At 32.9% G+C, this 17,162-nt stretch overlaps 1 protein-coding gene across 2 annotated transcripts in view; it reads right to left on the bottom strand.

Moving 5' to 3' along the window:
- Positions 1-17,162, bottom strand: part of LOC130900667 (scavenger receptor class B member 1) — a 100,455-nt gene that overhangs the window by 31,518 nt on the left and 51,775 nt on the right. For both annotated transcript variants that reach the window (XM_057811428.1, XM_057811427.1), the window contains exons 2-4: positions 8,447-8,602; positions 3,470-3,561; positions 570-730 (exon numbers count right to left, since the gene is read on the bottom strand). In XM_057811428.1, the coding sequence (XP_057667411.1) occupies positions 570-730; positions 3,470-3,561; positions 8,447-8,576 (383 nt within the window). In that variant the 5' untranslated portion in view covers positions 8,577-8,602. The remainder of the gene's footprint in view (positions 1-569; positions 731-3,469; positions 3,562-8,446; positions 8,603-17,162) is intronic.

Here is a 17,162-nt window from a genome sequence, read left to right as displayed (position 1 = left end):
CATTAGTAGAACAAGTACCTTTTACTATAAATTCAACGCACATTTCAACGGATTTAACAGTTTCAGCAGAGTATTACTACTACTACAGGTGACCTTGACATTGACAATGCTGTTCAGACGATTTCTATTCAGCATGACTTTCAATTTACCTTTTAAGAATGGATATAACCTATCTTTTATATGAAAAAAATATGCATACCATTATATTTTATAGCATATTTGAATTTAAATGCAAAATAAACGATATTTTTAATTTTTGTAAATAAAATAGATTTGTAATTTGATTTCAACAAATTCAAAAAAATCTGACAACAGTTTTTAGGATTTTATGTCAACAGTTTTTGAGGTTTTATGTCAACAAATCTCAGATTCTTGGAAGAGAATATTCGTCGGAAAAGGAGTAAGTTTTGGCGGCCGTTTGGCCAGCAACATTCCATTAATTCATTGAAAACATCACGAAGAACTGATTACGAGGCTTTAAAAACAGGTAATGGAGCTCGCATTATATGTCGAATCATCTATTTTGAAAATATATGTATATATAAGAATAATGTAAAAATTTAGCTCACCTATAGACAAAAGGTCCTACTTCTTGTAGTTTCGGCTTCTCTCCATTGGCAAGAAATTTTTCCGAGTTAGTAACATTAAATATATACACTTTGGTTAGTCTTATCACGCCTGGTTTTTGCCAGTAGTGAAAACTTAAAGAACCATCAGATAATCGTAAGTTCTAGAACAAAATTGATAGTTGTCAAATGTCATTTGTCATTTTTTTCATGAAAAAAGTAAGATTCAGATTTAAATTTTCAATGAAAAACTCAACATAGTTAGTTCATCGCGTTTTTAATGTTTTCTGACTATTTGACGTTAAAAACAGCGAAGGAATGGGTAGGTACATAGTTGTGGCGAAAGAAAATTCTGTTTCTTCATTAATTGCTATTATTTTTTCTTAAATTCATCATCAAAACGTGTCAGTGATTCGGGATAATATCACTATCATTCTATTGTTTGATAAAACGGTTTTTGGCTTGGAGGATATATTCCCAGGACTTTGCTAATTGTTTGGACGTTTTTTTGGTTCCTATTGTACCCAATTTTCATCTACTATACTTTTATTTGACAATTTCTGAGTACAGGGACTCGGATTTTAGTAACCAGTACTCTCAATTAACTACGATCCTAGACGTTCAACTTAATCCCAACCAATTCCTAAGAATGGTTTCGAAAGCAGATAACATCTTATGCATAGGAAGTTTGTTTCGTTTTTTCTTAGGTTATTTTTTCATTTTATTATAATGTTTATTCTTCTTTTTTCCATATTTATTCACCAACGAATACAGTTTTATTTGTGTGAGTATTAAAACTAATATATTTGTCAATTTTATGTAAACTTTTGACAGTTGACAAGGTGCAAATTAACAATAAATCACAAACATCTTATGAACATCTGAAAAATCACACAGCCCTCGTACATATAAGGATGTAGGACCGAACAACTAACTTATTTGAATTGAACTCATGCTCGATGGAAAATAAGGATACACATAGTTAAAAGCAGGTGGTGGAAAATTTAGTGATAGTTATTTCAAATTTGCCGCCAAAGCTAAGATCAAAATGGCAGCTTACGTCATTACCACGTGGCACATTTTGATGCTTGGTCTCCTTTCCATATCTGTGGGTTAATCACGACGAATAGCGAAAATGACAATTACTGAAGAATTTCCCCTGATATTTGTGAGACAGCTCCACAACTTAAAATTTACTTTCAGAAATATCAGCAAGCGAGTGTGTTAATTTTTGAAATTACTGGACCTGTCAAAGTGACGAAGTTGTTGAAATTACTGTAAACGACATTGAAGATGAAGACTCGATGCTTACTGGGATATTTCCAGATTCAAAAACTAACTAATACTTATTCTACAGATTATTTGTCGTACTACAGGAAAGACTGCAACTTTTACATCCACTAAATTTAATCTCACGCCGATTGTTTCTTAAATATGGACGCTGCCATAATCGTGTTGTTAGGGTGAATTCTATTGCAAAAATTCCCATGGATATCACTACATATCTAAATTTAACAAATTTAGAATAAAATAATGGTTAATGGTCACTTGGCTACTCATTTGAGTATCCGATTGAAACAGGCTTAACCTGGGAAAGCTTAAGTGTAGGATATATCAACAAAATTGACATAGACAAGAAGAGTTTGAGTTTACCGTGACCATCTACACCGAATTTTGAATCTAAATAATGCGGAAGTCAGGCAACGCTCTCGAAAAATCGAAGTCTGACATAGCTGTAGAAAAAAATTAAAATTCATCGAGTAGACGCGTTTTCAAAATGAACAACCGATACAAATTCACGCTTCAAGAAAGTACTTCTGAAAAACGGGCTCTGTTGCCGACGCGTCTCGTACTGGACTACCGGTATCTGTAACCATTAACGAAAATATGGAAACAGTGGTGTTGGAGTTAGTTGAGCAGCCGAACCAAGGATTTAGAACGAGAAGGATTTAGATCGCGGATTGGAATTTTGCGAATAGTAATTAGATTGCAGTCAGGATGATCCTGCATTCATTTTGTGGTCGGATGAAGCAACCTTCAAGCTGATCTGCATAACTGCCTGTATTGGAACGACCAGAATCCTCACGTCTTCATTGAAAAAGAACTAAACCTGCCTGGGGTGTGTGTGGGCTGGTATCTACGAGACTCGTACATTTTTTTATGGTGAAGGCTGAAGATTTTTGTAGGCAAACGGACAACGATTCAACAATCCCGTACATTTTATACGGGATGGAGCTTGACCGCACTACGCGTGTTGTGTGCGGGAGTGTCTTAATGTTAATTTTGTGATTTCTTCCTGTGGGGTCTTTTCAAGGACCGCGTTGAGACCTCCATTGAGAAAAGTTACCGTGAATATATTGATCAAGATTGGCATCAATTTGAACACTTACAGTTACCTTTTTTCGAATCCCTTCTGTAATTTCTTTTAATAAATTTGCATTTTTTTTCTTGAGAAATTTGTTATCTGATTTATGTCGACTTCTATGGAAGAAATTTCTAAGTCGGGCTAATCATTTTCAGTTTTCAGTAGAGGTAGAAATTTCTTCTGAATCAAAAATTGAAATGATTAATATTAACAATTGTACTTTCAGATTTACCATGTATAAATAATTTGACAACTGAAAATGTCAAAGTAGTACCTGAAATTATTACCTAAGATAACATAGAAAACTGTTTAATTAGAAAAAATGCGACTGTAATAAAATTATGTTTGTTTTTCGAGCGTAAAGTAATCTTATAATGTCTATTTCAAGGTTACCATATATGCAAATTGAGACATTCGGTATATATTACTACAATACTTTCTCTTTTATTCAATTTCAAAATAAGCTAGTTGATCTGACCCACCGATTTATAATAATAATAAATCAAAACTACTTATTTTTTTGCATGTATTAACTCACCTTTAAAATTATATAGTCTACCCATGGTATCGATGATAAAATTACTCCCATCGCTAACGTAAATAATCCTATTAATATAACGGCGAGGCGACCTAGAAACAAAATAAATTCATTGACAAATTTCTCGAATTATTTGGAATAACTAGATCAACGTCATTAACTTTTTTAACAAATTCAAATATTCAATCTGCGGATGAAAATTTAGTACAAAAATTATATAAAAGTAAAAACAAATCGTTTCGATCGAATATCTATCCATCATCATATCGTATTGTATCTGTCTTCATATGAAGGAACAAATCACTGGACTATTTGTAACACAGTTTAAACAATTATTTTTATAATGTTTAAACTAAAAGCTAAGCGAAGGAAAATGAAACCGCCTTCCTGAAAAATGAAACAGAAAAACTAAAAATTGAAACTAATCACGTTAGGTTAAGTTAGATTAGATCAGGTTAGGTTAGGTTATGCTAGATTATGTTAGGTTATGTTAGATTATGTTAGGTTATGTTAGATTATGTTAGGTTATGTTAGATTATGTTAGATTATGTTAGGTTATGTTAGGTTAAGACGAAAGAGGAAGAAATTATTGAGGCTTCAAGGAAAGAGAAGGTAGAAAATGGCAACGAGAATGTTGATTCCGGATGCTGTAAAATGGTAAAAATGTATCAGAATGCCTCGTTTATCAACAGGAATGAAAAAAAAAACTAAAACAATAAATAGGGACTCAACAAAAATAATATTTATTCATTTATTTATTTTATTTATTTATTATATTTATTTATTTTATTTATCCATTTTATATATTTATACTTTACTTCTTAACTTTTAAAATTTCACGTTTATACGATTTTAGGTCGTTGTGTCAATCGTGTTTTGTTTGTATTTGTTTTATTTTAATATGTGATACATCCCTTTTATTTATACCCTTTATTTTATATATTTATTGATTCGTACAGGAGAAGAAGACCTCAACCCGCGCACAGGGATGTTAAGTTTGCTAAGAACGATTCCATTTGTATCGGACTAGCACACCCGGGACCCCTTTCCAGGTGTTTTCAGTAGATTTTCTTACCAGCGAAAAAGATTTGATTGAAAAAGAAAAATTTCATTCCGACTCGTCATTATACAACAAGAGGAGGGCGGTTTAGTGAGATAAAAGTCCTACTCAGATGCAAGAGCTTCCAACCCACTTCTTACGGCAAAAAAAACAAAATGTTAGGTTATGTTAGGTTAGGTTTGATGCATCCAAAAGTATTGATATTGTTAAATGTAAGAACAGCCTAAATAGCAACAAAAATGAATGTGAAATTTCATGGGGTTTTTGAGGTCCATTTGTGGGTAAATTTGGTATAAAATAAGTATGTGAAGTTAATAGTCTCTGAAGACGATAACTTGGTTATCGAAACAGTGTAGTTGTGAGTGATGGTGTAGTGGTAGTGTAAACAACAACTTAATTAATAAAATTATACTAAAAACATATAAATTCTGGTTGTAGTTGAGATATGACTATTTATTATGATGATTGTTTATAAACAAGTAGAATAATTAATTGTAGATATTACATCAAATGCTAAAGCACATTATCTTTTCGTAAAACTAGAATGGTTCTAAAAAACTAACGGTACTTCGAACCTTTCTAATTTTTATACTCTATCTCTACCCACTACTAGTCGTACTATCCTGGTATAACGATTCAACCAGAAAAATTGTTGCAACAAGTGATATAATTAAAAACAAGTGTTTACATAACAGAAATTCACCTCTTGGTAAATTTATATACTAACACAGTGCGTAAGAGTTAAGAGGAAAAAAATGTACAAAAGCATGACCAAGGACGTTCATTGGCCGATATAAAACGATACATACATACGCTCAGTGGCGTCACCAAAGTATCAAAATTTATATCAATTAACCGAAAATATTGGTAAGTTTTGAAACGATCTGGCAAGATTTTTTGCTACAAATAGTGATGTTTACACGGAGCAAAAGAATAGTAACGAAGACAAGGATTTCTTGGTATTAGGATCAGATAATACGAACCACAAGCACCAAAAAAATTGTCAGACATACAGGTATTTATAAGGATCAGACTTACACCACAGAAAAGGTTTTTATGGGCCTTAATCAAGTTTCAAATGTAGAAGATTCTACAGAAAATGGTACTCCATTCAACTATTGTAATTTATTTCGGTTATTCAATAAATTGAGTTACTATTTTTTTTATTAACTCGTGATGTGATGTGATGTGTGACTCTAATCATTTCGAATAATCAATTTTCTGTTAGAATTTTTTGTCTAGATCTATCTCATATTGTTCATCGTTTTCATCTGAGTTACTCCTCGTGTCTTCTTGACCCATTTTTAAGTTATCTCATTCTTCATTCGTTGCAAATGTTGCTTCAATCCTTAGCTTCTTCCTTTGTATCTTCATTTCGATTATTTTCGTTACCCCTAGGATATTTATTAGATACTTCATGTCCACTGCTTATATTTTGCTATAAAGTCTCTTTATTCGTATCCAATTTTTGTATCTAAAAGTCAGAAGCGGGCATACTTGGAGATCTATATATCTTGACCTTCCCATTAAATAAAATAATTAACAAAGCCTTGAAAGTTAAAATAAAAGTGTATTTTTCTTTTATCGATATGGAGAAGGCGTTCGATAGGGTTCCAAGGGCAAAAGCATGGGAAAATGTGAAAAACAAGCTAATGAGAGTAGTAGAAAACATCTTAATTGTATTATGGAGAAAAGGGAATGTCAGAAACAATAAAACCAAAGAAAAAATTTAGACAAAGAGGATGATGGTGTTCGTCGTATTTATAGACGATGTAATTAATAAGAAGCAAAATGCAAGTACGTGAGGCATAGATATTTAGAAAGAATAGATATTTCAGATTGTAAATTTGATGATGATATAGCATTAATAACAGGGATTGAAAAAGAATTACAACAAAACATAATTATTGGAATGAAGTGCTATAAGAAAATGGAATGAAAATGAAGGGAAAAAAACGAATGATAAGTAAACGTAGTGCAATATTTAGGAGTTGTACTAGAAGCAGAAGTGAAATACAAGCTACAGAAATGAAATATTTGAAAATAATGGAAGGAGTTACAAAAAATGATGATCTATTAGAGAAGAGCTGCAAGTAAATTCAGTCACGGAATTCATTGAAAGAAGATAGTTGAGCTGCAGCTCAAGACAAGTAGAAAAAAGTTTAGTAAGCCGAAGGATAACAAAAAAGAAGCAGAGGAAGACCAAAAGAAACTGGGGGAAAGCTAAGAATAGGAATAAGAAGAAATGAAGCAAAATTGTATACAATTAAGATATTGAATAATGTAAATGTAACTTTTTGTAGCCCTATACTCTAAAGGGTAGAAGAGAATTTGATATAATTCACCTTGGCTTACATTTTTCAGTCCATATGGTGAAGTAAGCGTTTTCATATTTTTGTTCAATGCTTTCATTGCCACTAATTTATATTAGGATGTGGCGCTGATGGTCTTCACCCCTCCTGAGATGGTTTTACAGTAAAAAATACTAATGAAAACAATCATCTATTGAATAAATTGCGTTAATAGAGGAATTTTATCAAATTAATCCAAAACATCAAGGTAAAAGATTATTGTTTATTCAAGATTATATAATTTGATGGTTGCGAGAGAAATTTGATTATTCCAAAGTGAGATTCATTAAAAAAAATGTTATGAAATAAAAACTGGTATATTTCATTTATTATGAAATAAATTAAGAATAATTACGTGTAAATTCATAGGAGGAGATAGTTTTGAATATCACATTAAAGAAGATAAAAAAAATCTAATACCAAAACAAAATAAAATCGACAAGAATGGATATTTTTAGATAATTACATTCTAGAAGAAGAAATCTTGCTCTAAATTTTGTTTTTCCATTTCAACATTTTTTTCTTCGCTTTATTTGTTTGTCTGTGACTGAATCTGCAATTTCACGAGTAAGTACAGTAAAATGAGAGTGAAGAAAAAGATCTAGCTACCCCAAAATTGGTATACTTTATCATGATAATACGTATTTTGAAAAACAATTTGTTTACCAGAAAATTGTGAGTTTAAAATAAAACTTTGGATACCGAAACACCCAGAACTATATGGATGTAAGATTTATGTTCCCGCCTTTACCAGATTGCTGAAGTACGACCAAACAATCTTTAATAAAGAATAAAGATAACCATTAAAGTACGTTTTATTTTTCAAAACCTCCTCTTTATTTTCCATTCATCATCTTCCCATTTCCAAATTATTGCAGCCATCACTTTTTTGAGGCTTTTTGTGAACTCTGCTTTTCTTGTCACGGGATTCCTTTCCGATGCCACTTCTTAGATAACTTTTTGATGGAAGTGCTGGTCTATGCTGCAATTTCTTTTGTTTCCCTGGACCTCCACCACGCGGGTGATTTTCTAATGATTCTCGTCCCCAGCGAAACAACTTCGACCAATTTCTAATTGCCTCAAGTTGACACATCTCTCAAAACAACTTGTTCGAGTGGTCTTTCGAGCTCTACTATAATAAAATCGATCAAGTAGCAAGTTGTAGTCCAAGTTTTGTTAAAACTTTTGGAGATTTGACAAACGCTTCTGGACAACACCAAGAATATTTTCGGATTGTTTCGATGCATAACAAAAAACATCGTCTTGCTCCTTTGCTAAAAGGAGATGAGGCTCGTAAAAATTGAGAAAGTTTTTTGAAAAACGATATACTACAAATGCTCTAGGTGTCAAAACTTTAATGAATCCAGACCGCAGAATATAAAATAAAAAGGAAGGAATCCTCAGATTAGAGAATCAAAACCTCACTGAGCATGCTACAATTACATTGTCTGAAACGCGTTTCGATCACCAAACTATCGATTTCAGAGACTGATTTTTGGTATAATAAACTGGGTTTGTATCACATATTACAAATTGAGTAACTATCGAAATACATCAAAAACTTACTGTGACTAAAATTTTGTGATACGAGCATCTGAAGTGGAACTCCATCCTGCCCGAGTTTTTGCGGATTAACACCTAAGAAATTGTTTTTTGCATATCTTGTTAGCCTAAAGTACTGTTTGTAAAGCCCCATAGTATCCTATCCTTCAAGGGCGTAACCTGTAACAAAAAGAGCCGTTATTCTTGTCAAAATCGAAGGCATTCAGTTTCTAGACCAAATCATATTTTGAGCCAAACATAAGTTAATAAAGTCCACGTAAATAAATTCATGCATAAAAAGCTTCTCTACCCTCTTTGGAGTGATGCTAAACATTTGAATGAAAATTAGTCTCAAATTTATAAAGGATGTTTGACCTGATGCAATACAACGTACAATGCAATGCAAGATGCAATATTTCTTGATCAAAAGCATGCGCAGATGAAGGTCAGCTTTTATTGCGTGCAAGCTGCAATTCTAGGGAAAAATCTAGTTACTTTTGGTTTTAGAAACTACCAAATGTCAGTCTTAGATCAGCTGACTTATGGAATTTTAATAAGAGGCAGCCATGACGCAATGACAATAGGCATAAAGGCAAGCGAAGTGCAATATTCGTTTATGTATTATTTCGATTTTGCGAGGGATTGCATGCAATTTCTTGCACATTGTATTGCATCATGTCGAGCGTCCTTAATTATTATCAGTTTACAAAACAAGATAAGAAACTTCAAAACTCGCGTAAGACCTATTCCCACGGTATTAGAGAAGAACTAAGAATTTAGTATGTGATTAGAGAACCTTAAAGAGGTTAAAGAAATCATGTCGAAGTAATATCAATAAACAGGTGGAAGAAAAACAAATATTGAGCACACAGAAACCATTAGGATGGAGATGGAGCTTATCGTCTCAAAAAGAGCTAGGAATTCAACAGTATAAAATCCTAAATATCCAAATAAACTCTCAGTATCTAGAATTTTCAAAGAGGACACGTTTCCGCTTCTATAAGTTTCCAGTCTTAAGCATTTTTGTTAAGGCAGGATATCCTGTAATGTAGCGCGGTCCAAGACTTCTTGGCCCTTTGGTTCAGAAGATAGTTTTCTATTTAAGGACCGCACTACGTATAATTAGGAGTTTCTTCGTTCCCACAGACGTTTTAGTATGTTTAGTTGGTTTTTATTGAGTCGACAAGTCACATTCTGTGTGAATGGTAGCCCAAACCCAACAGGTCTGTTTGCTCTTACTAAGGACACTTTTAAGCGTTGATAAAGGATCTCAATGCTTGCGGATCCAAATACATTCAATGGCAAGCTTTTCTGAGCAATTGGTGCTTCATAAACTCCAGTACCATCTCTCGTGGTTTTTGATTGGTACTATCTTTTAAAGATTCCGTTTTCTAATCTTAATTGGTTCTTAACATCTTGGTAAAAACATCAATGCTTACGGTGACGGTGTGGATTATTACTACTGATAGTTATCCCATCAGTGGGATGATTCATTTTTGAGATGTATTTAGCTCTTTATTATCAAAAGAATGACCTCATGGGCTGATCTATCTATCATCAAGTTGAGAAATGTGAGATCTATGATGATATTTAGTGGTATAAATGGGAGGGTTCTCGTTTATTTAGTGATATACAAATAGGCAAGTATTTGTACTCTATAATATGTGCCCAAGATGAAAATTTTTGGGCGATAATCAATATTTTGAAAAGGTAAGAAATATTTTGTCATACGTAGTCATATTCTTCAAATAAGAACTTTCAAATTTGCAACAAACAAATTTGTTTTCTCATTGAAAGCAATGCGTTTCTCATTCTATTTAGTGGTTATTAGAAATTTACTTTTTTTGTATTTCAATTTGTACACAACTTTCAATCGTCTTAAATTGCATATGTCATGGCATAAGTTCTCAAATTCATTATGCTGCAACGTTTAATGGAAGCGGATCACGCGAAAACTATTATTTTTTCTTCTTCATGACATGATATTGACATCAATAATATCATCAAGGAATCCCTCGGTTAATGAAGTCGTTTTGTTTCAATAATTTTGTAATTCAATTAAGCCATAGTCGGAATATTATTCAAAACGTTCATTGAGTTAGATCCAATCTGATACGTCAAACTCTGTACCGGATAGGGAACTAAGACCTCAGTCGTCGGTCATATTTCAGGAACGCCACAGCTTCAGGTAAAAAATTATAACAAAAGTGGCTTTAAGAAACATGTGGAGATTTGGAAAGTTTTCACATTTGCCCATCTACAACAATTCTCATAATAATCTTATTATTACCGCTAGATGGCGTTATCTAAATGTAAGGTTAACATTAGTAACAATGCTGATAAATCATGGAATGAAAAAATGTAAAATTTTTAAACAGAGCTTTTGAAAAGAATGAGGTTGTACAGGACGTAATTAGCAAGGAGCTGAGTACATAGTAGGAACACAACTGAATCGATCACAGCGCTCGATGTGAAATTTCACAGTGACAGGACAATTCTACCAAATTTACAAAAAAAAATATATATGTCAAGTTTCGACTATACACGAAGGAGACATGCTTAGTTAAATTAAATGGCAAGCGTACACAAGACCTATGGGAACAAATCAATTTGGCAACATTTTAGTTAATGCATTCGCAAAACTTTTAACTTTTAAACACTATAGGGGTTGTAAATACAGCAATCTAGTATTTTAATCAATCGAGTCGACCCTCTCATATATATCAAGAAATCTTGAAGAAGAAGAGAGCGATAAATCTCATGAATAGCCCTGATATTGTGAAATTTGTTCTCTGCAGGGCTGTGGGATTTATTACGAAGGGATTTCTTTTCGAGGAGCGTGTGTCCATTTAATATCACGTGACGGATAACAAAATGGAACTCGTAGGAACAAAACAACTTTCGTGAATTACAACAAATCATTTTGTGTTAATAAATGCATGTACAGTTACTATATGTATTATTCCCTTTCGTAGGTTATTTAGTTGATGAACGAATTCAGCACGTTAGAGGAGAACCTGCAACACCGACGAGGTGGGGTTTATAAGTGGGTTCCGGCCAAAGGCGATATGGGAATTATGTAGTAAGTGTAAACTTCTTTCTTGGATAGCCTGAATAAATTAAAAAAAAATTTTTCAAAATGATCTTTATTTTTATTGTGTTTACATCTGTCTGACCCAAATCTCGATCAGTGTTACCAACCTAACCTCTCAAAATTCCCATTCTAGAGCGCGAAATTCGAATTAAAATATAAAAATGCTTACATAAGCAAATATTTGACTAAAAAAATGTTTGTGATTTAATTGAATCCCTTCGTATAACTATTAGTTGCGCACTGAAAAAGCAATTACAATGTCCCGGTAGTAATATGAAAAAATATTAACTTAATTTCAATATTTATACATTTTTTATTGAAATAGAGCACTTCCTTGTAAATATTATTATATCAGCTGGGTAATTGTTCCAACAATTATACTGCGAATAATTAATTTAATTATCAATTTGAATTTACATGTACCATGACGTTTGACAGTATAATTTCTACAGAATTGTTTATGATACATGTATTTGGCAGGTGTAAACAGTTCGAATAAATGATTTTCTTTATTAAGAATTGTTTTTCAAATATCAAATCAACGATATGATATGATAGTTATGATAGTCACCTGGACAAATTTCTGGCAAATTTAACGTTTACCATACTGTTTACCTTCAATCTCTGGATCTCAAATTACACGCAATTGAAGGAAACGGCCCTTTAAGTACAATTTAAATTGTGTTTCTTGTTGACTACTAGAAGTACCTGACCTGACCTACAGAATTTTTTCAGTGTATTTGTAGACATCGTTTTATTTGAAAGGTATTAGCCCAACTAATGTGAAAGCTGAACTAGATTCTATTCTTGGTGAAGCTGGTCTTCGCAGTGGTCGACCAAATGAGGTGAGCACTCCAGAAATGCTGAAGAAAATCCATAAAGCGTTACTGGATGATCGTCTAGTGAAAGTCGCGTTCGCTCACAATGGTACAAATCGTCGTGAAGATGTTTCCATCGAGTGTTTTATAACCATGGATCCAACGAGGGTCCATCAATTCACACCCGAAATAAAAAACAATGAAAACAATGGACTGAAAAGGGAAGAGCGGCTCCAAAAAGGCAAAGACCGTTCCATCTACAGGTAAGGTCGCTTTTTTTGGGATCCGCGTGGGATAATTTTCAATGACTATCTTGAAAAAGGAAAAAATATCAACGTTTGTGCGAAGAAATCAAGCAAAAACAGCCGCATCTGGATAAGAAGAGAGTGTTTTTTCATCAAGACAATGTACCAGTTCACACACAGCTATTGCAATGGCTAAATGGCCAAAATTAATGAACTTTGAATTGCTACCTCATTCACCCTATTCACTAGATTTAGTCCCCTCGCATAATATTCTGTTCCCAAACCTTAAAAAATGTTTCACAATTTGACGGTGGTTGACAATCTCGCAAGATAAATTCGTATTCGTCGTTTTCAGTATATATTTTGAATACTTAATTATACAAACAGGGAAGTGGCAATATTTCAAGTTTTTTGAAGATATTTTCTGGGCACATAAATTAATCTTATTAGAGTTTTCTGTAAGACAAATATTTTTTTCCCGAAACTGTTTCGCAAAATTGTTTCCCGAAACAATTTCACGTTTCGCGAAAATGTCTTCTGTCGACTGGACGGAACGTTTCGGATTCCAGGCGAAAATAGCGTGAGCTGTCAGTTGGTGCGAGACAATGATGCGTATGCTGTTCTTCTGGTTCATTTTTGGCGTAGTTTGGTGAAACACATGGTGCACGTATACACTGTGAGGAATACGGAAGGCGAAACACTTTGATGCGCGATCGAAAACCGAATGGCGTTGGCTCACTTCGAAACATACTCGCGAAACAAGTTTCCGGTTGAGTACGATGTCGAGACTCGTTTCGCGAAACAGTTTCGCGCAGCGACAACCCGTTTTTTATGTCATATTTCTGTGGAAGACTAAGTAATATACAGATTTCAACAAATAAATCTCAATTGTCGATTCACTATAATTTGTCTCGCTTATTTTGAGCAAAGGTGATTAATTTAGATTAGTAACTAAATAAATGTTCAGTAATTTAACTGATTTCTAAATTATGAGCTATAAGTCAACACTAAAGAGAAGAAGATTCGCTTTATTATCGTTATGACATCAACCAGATTACCGTTAACCAAGTATTATGTCGTATATTGCGTTCTTCTCTTTTTTCGAAATACTGGTTCTACTTCCAGTCAGGTTCATATTCTAATATTTCTTAGCTACCTATTTGCGAACTATCCATCTTCTCGCATTATGTACTCGAAATAACTGATGATAATCAGGAGTTCTCGATCCTTATTCAGATATCTGAGTACCTCTTCATTACTGGTAGCCTAGATCTTGAGAATTCTCCAATAGCACCAAATCTCGAACGCTTCTATTTTATTCAAGATTTCAGCTTTAAGCGTCCATGAACTAAGAGGTTTCTATTAGTGAGAGCTATCCACATATTTGTGATATCAGTTGATTATTCTGTCCTTTCATTGTAATCGGAATTTAATCTACTTGTAGTCATTCATTTCGTTTTCTTGATCTTCATATCAATATTCCATCATTGACACGATCAAGCGCTTTTTCGAAGCTATTAAAGGATATATAGATATTTTTTCGAAATGCTTTATAGTCAAAAAATTGTTGTCGTTTACTAAGTAGAAGGTTTTTCCCAGTAAATTTGCCCTCAAATTAGGGAAAAGATGATGTCGATTTGATTTCAATTGGCAAGTGACTGTGCATTTTTTTGCATTATAAAATATTGAACCCTTAACTAATTCTGTACGTGGGGTAGGTGGCTAAAGGTCGTGATCTTTCTGAAATTGGAGAAGCGTGCTTACGAATTAGGCAAACGGAAGGAAGAGTCAGAATTTTTAATCTATTAAAATAGTCCCTGCTGATTAGTCCCAGTAAATATCTAACAGTTCTCTTTATTAGTTTGAAGACTTGCTCAAATTGAGTCGCACTACACGTACCTCAGAATGGAAGGGCATATCGGAGATGCGACTCAATAAGGGCATAATAAACTGTTAAGGAGATGGATAAGTTCAGTTCTTTGGAAACTGATTTCAGCGCAAAACAGGAGGAACTTAATTTAGGAGTAGTCTCCTCATGCAGAGGAAATATCTAGGAAAAGTTGGATATAATTGTGATGGGAGTTCTCCATAACAACATTTTGTCATTTTTAAAAATGTCCAGTTTTTCAGAGTTCAACGAGATTAGATTATTAAACATGATTATAATGATAGTATATTAAATATTCCTCACGACGGACGTTATTTTTTCAAATTAATTTAATATTGTGGGCAAGTGCATGAAAGTAGGTTTTGAATATAACACACCTTTCATTTCAGATATCTACGATAAATTTTCTTGAAAGTATTTATTTTTTTTCTGTTCATTTAAAACGTTAGAAATGAGAAGATGACAATCTCTAACATACATATAAAATGATGATATTTGAACGACGATGATTAGTCCAGTTTGAAATTGGTAATTCTGTATTTTACAAATTTGCACAAAAAACGGAAAATAGGTGCTAATAAAGTCTTCACATAATTTTTTTTAACAAGGAACATGATTCAAAAACCATGCGGATAATGCCACTTTTTGTAAATTGTAGATAAGTAGAGAGTGCCTTAGAAAATTGGTTTCCAATTTTTTTTTTGTTTCATACACCACTGCCAAAATTTTGCTGGATCCGGTGGTCTATTCCCCTGCAGCTACATCACTACCAATTTCCAAATAAGTGAATACTAGATCTATCTATGGAAACTTGTGTTGTGGGTTTCAACGACGAATTAACAGTTTTCGAAAAAGGTTGGAATTGCTTGCTGGATAAGGGTTAAACCAAATATTTCACTAAATTAAAATCTAAAACACCAAAAAACAAAAGAAGTTATATTATATATCAAATGCCTTGTACTAATTGTGACGCTATCTACATTGGGCAGATATCACAGTGTTTAGAAAATAGACTAAGAGGTCATCAATACGAAAAAAAATAGAACTGCATTAACGAACCATGAAAACATGATTACTACTATATATTTGAGATATTGGAACAAAGAAAAAATTAATTTTTCTTATTGGAACAAAGTTCTAAGTTGATTTTATACTTATTTTGATATTCATGATGAAGGTGATCTATAGATCAATATAAATAAGCAAATTGTCATTGTCAATATCATATTTTGATAAAGACTTAAATAAAAGTCGAAACGTCAAAATTTATCAAAAAAAAACTAATTTTAAAACAGAAGAGACTTAAAATCAAAAACATTTAGATGCATTAATAATTATTTGATAATAAAACTATCAATTAAGCCTTAATTGATTGAGTTGTGAGTGGATATGAAAAAAGAAAAAAGTTACTCAATCCAACTTCACTTTTTTGAAATCTACAGTTCAGGATATTATTCTAGTATTTCTACATATAGCTAAAATTTTTAAATGTCACTTTTAGCTTCTTATCAGTGCTAAGTTCGAGTAGTTCCTCTTCTGACCACATTCAAATCATCACGCAGGGAAATCAAATATATTCATCAATTTATTCTACGTAAAACAAATTTGAAAACTGTGAAAATTTCATTAACTTTAATTTGCCGAGAAAATCTGAAATTACACCCTTTTTTTATTAAATTGAGACTGTCCTTGTAATTGAGGTCATCAAGTTTTTTGAACAAATCTGTCAAATACGCGATATCTGCTTTAAAATTGATTAGGTTTTATTTTAAATCAGGATCTTTACTTTCCATAAACTATATAACTGTGTCAAAAAGTAATTAAAATATTGATAAAAATCGACAACCATCGTATGAAACAGCTGAAAAAGCGTTGTGGTTGGGATGGCGACCGGCGCGGAAGGTCTCGACGTGTTTTTTCATGTAACAGTCAAGCTTCTCAAAATATTATCTGTCTATATTGATAGGGGAATTCAAGTAAAAATTTTAGCTCTTAACTATCGGAACCAAACAAATTTTCATGGATTCCCACTTACGATAATGATTGCACCCAATGAGTTTCCCGTAGACTCCTGAACTACTTTGGGAATCACGGTCTTAAAAAATTAATGTAATATAAAAAGTAACAATAGCTGGGATGCAGGCTTCCATTTTATTTTTTTAATTATTAGTATTTCTTGTTTTCATTTTACGTATACTTCTTGGAATACCACAGATTCTAGAAACTTTCGAGTAGCTTATGCTAGGCATACGCAGCTAGGTTCAGTCTCTGAAGACGATAACTATATTAGATAGAACAAAGAATATGTTCAGGTCGTTTTTGACCAATAACAAAAATCTTCTTCTTGATCCTCAGTTAGAAAGAGGCTCGTAGTATAAGAACTACAGGCTACTGCCTCAAAACAACAATGAATCCACACCGCAGAGTATAAAGTCAAAAGAAACGATTGTCAAACTGTGAGTGTTGATGATGGTGTAATCAGTATGAATATCATCAACGGTTTCAAGTGCTCGTTATCTTTGGCGACACTTTGACTTGTTTTTAGGGTTGGAATTCTCTAATTTTATCATACTAATCAGTATTCCTCAAAACTCGCATCGGTGTATCAGTTTTACGGTCGGAATTTTTTGACACTTCTTCAATTAAATATAATGATGACTCTTCATCAATACAAATCGATAGATACGTTTGATTG

Source organism: Diorhabda carinulata, chromosome X (genome assembly GCF_026250575.1).
Source record: "Diorhabda carinulata isolate Delta chromosome X, icDioCari1.1, whole genome shotgun sequence".
Lineage (NCBI taxonomy): Eukaryota > Metazoa > Arthropoda > Insecta > Coleoptera > Chrysomelidae > Diorhabda > Diorhabda carinulata.
The sequence above is the reverse complement of the archived record's forward strand: the minus strand, read 5'-3'. Positions and strand labels throughout refer to the sequence as shown.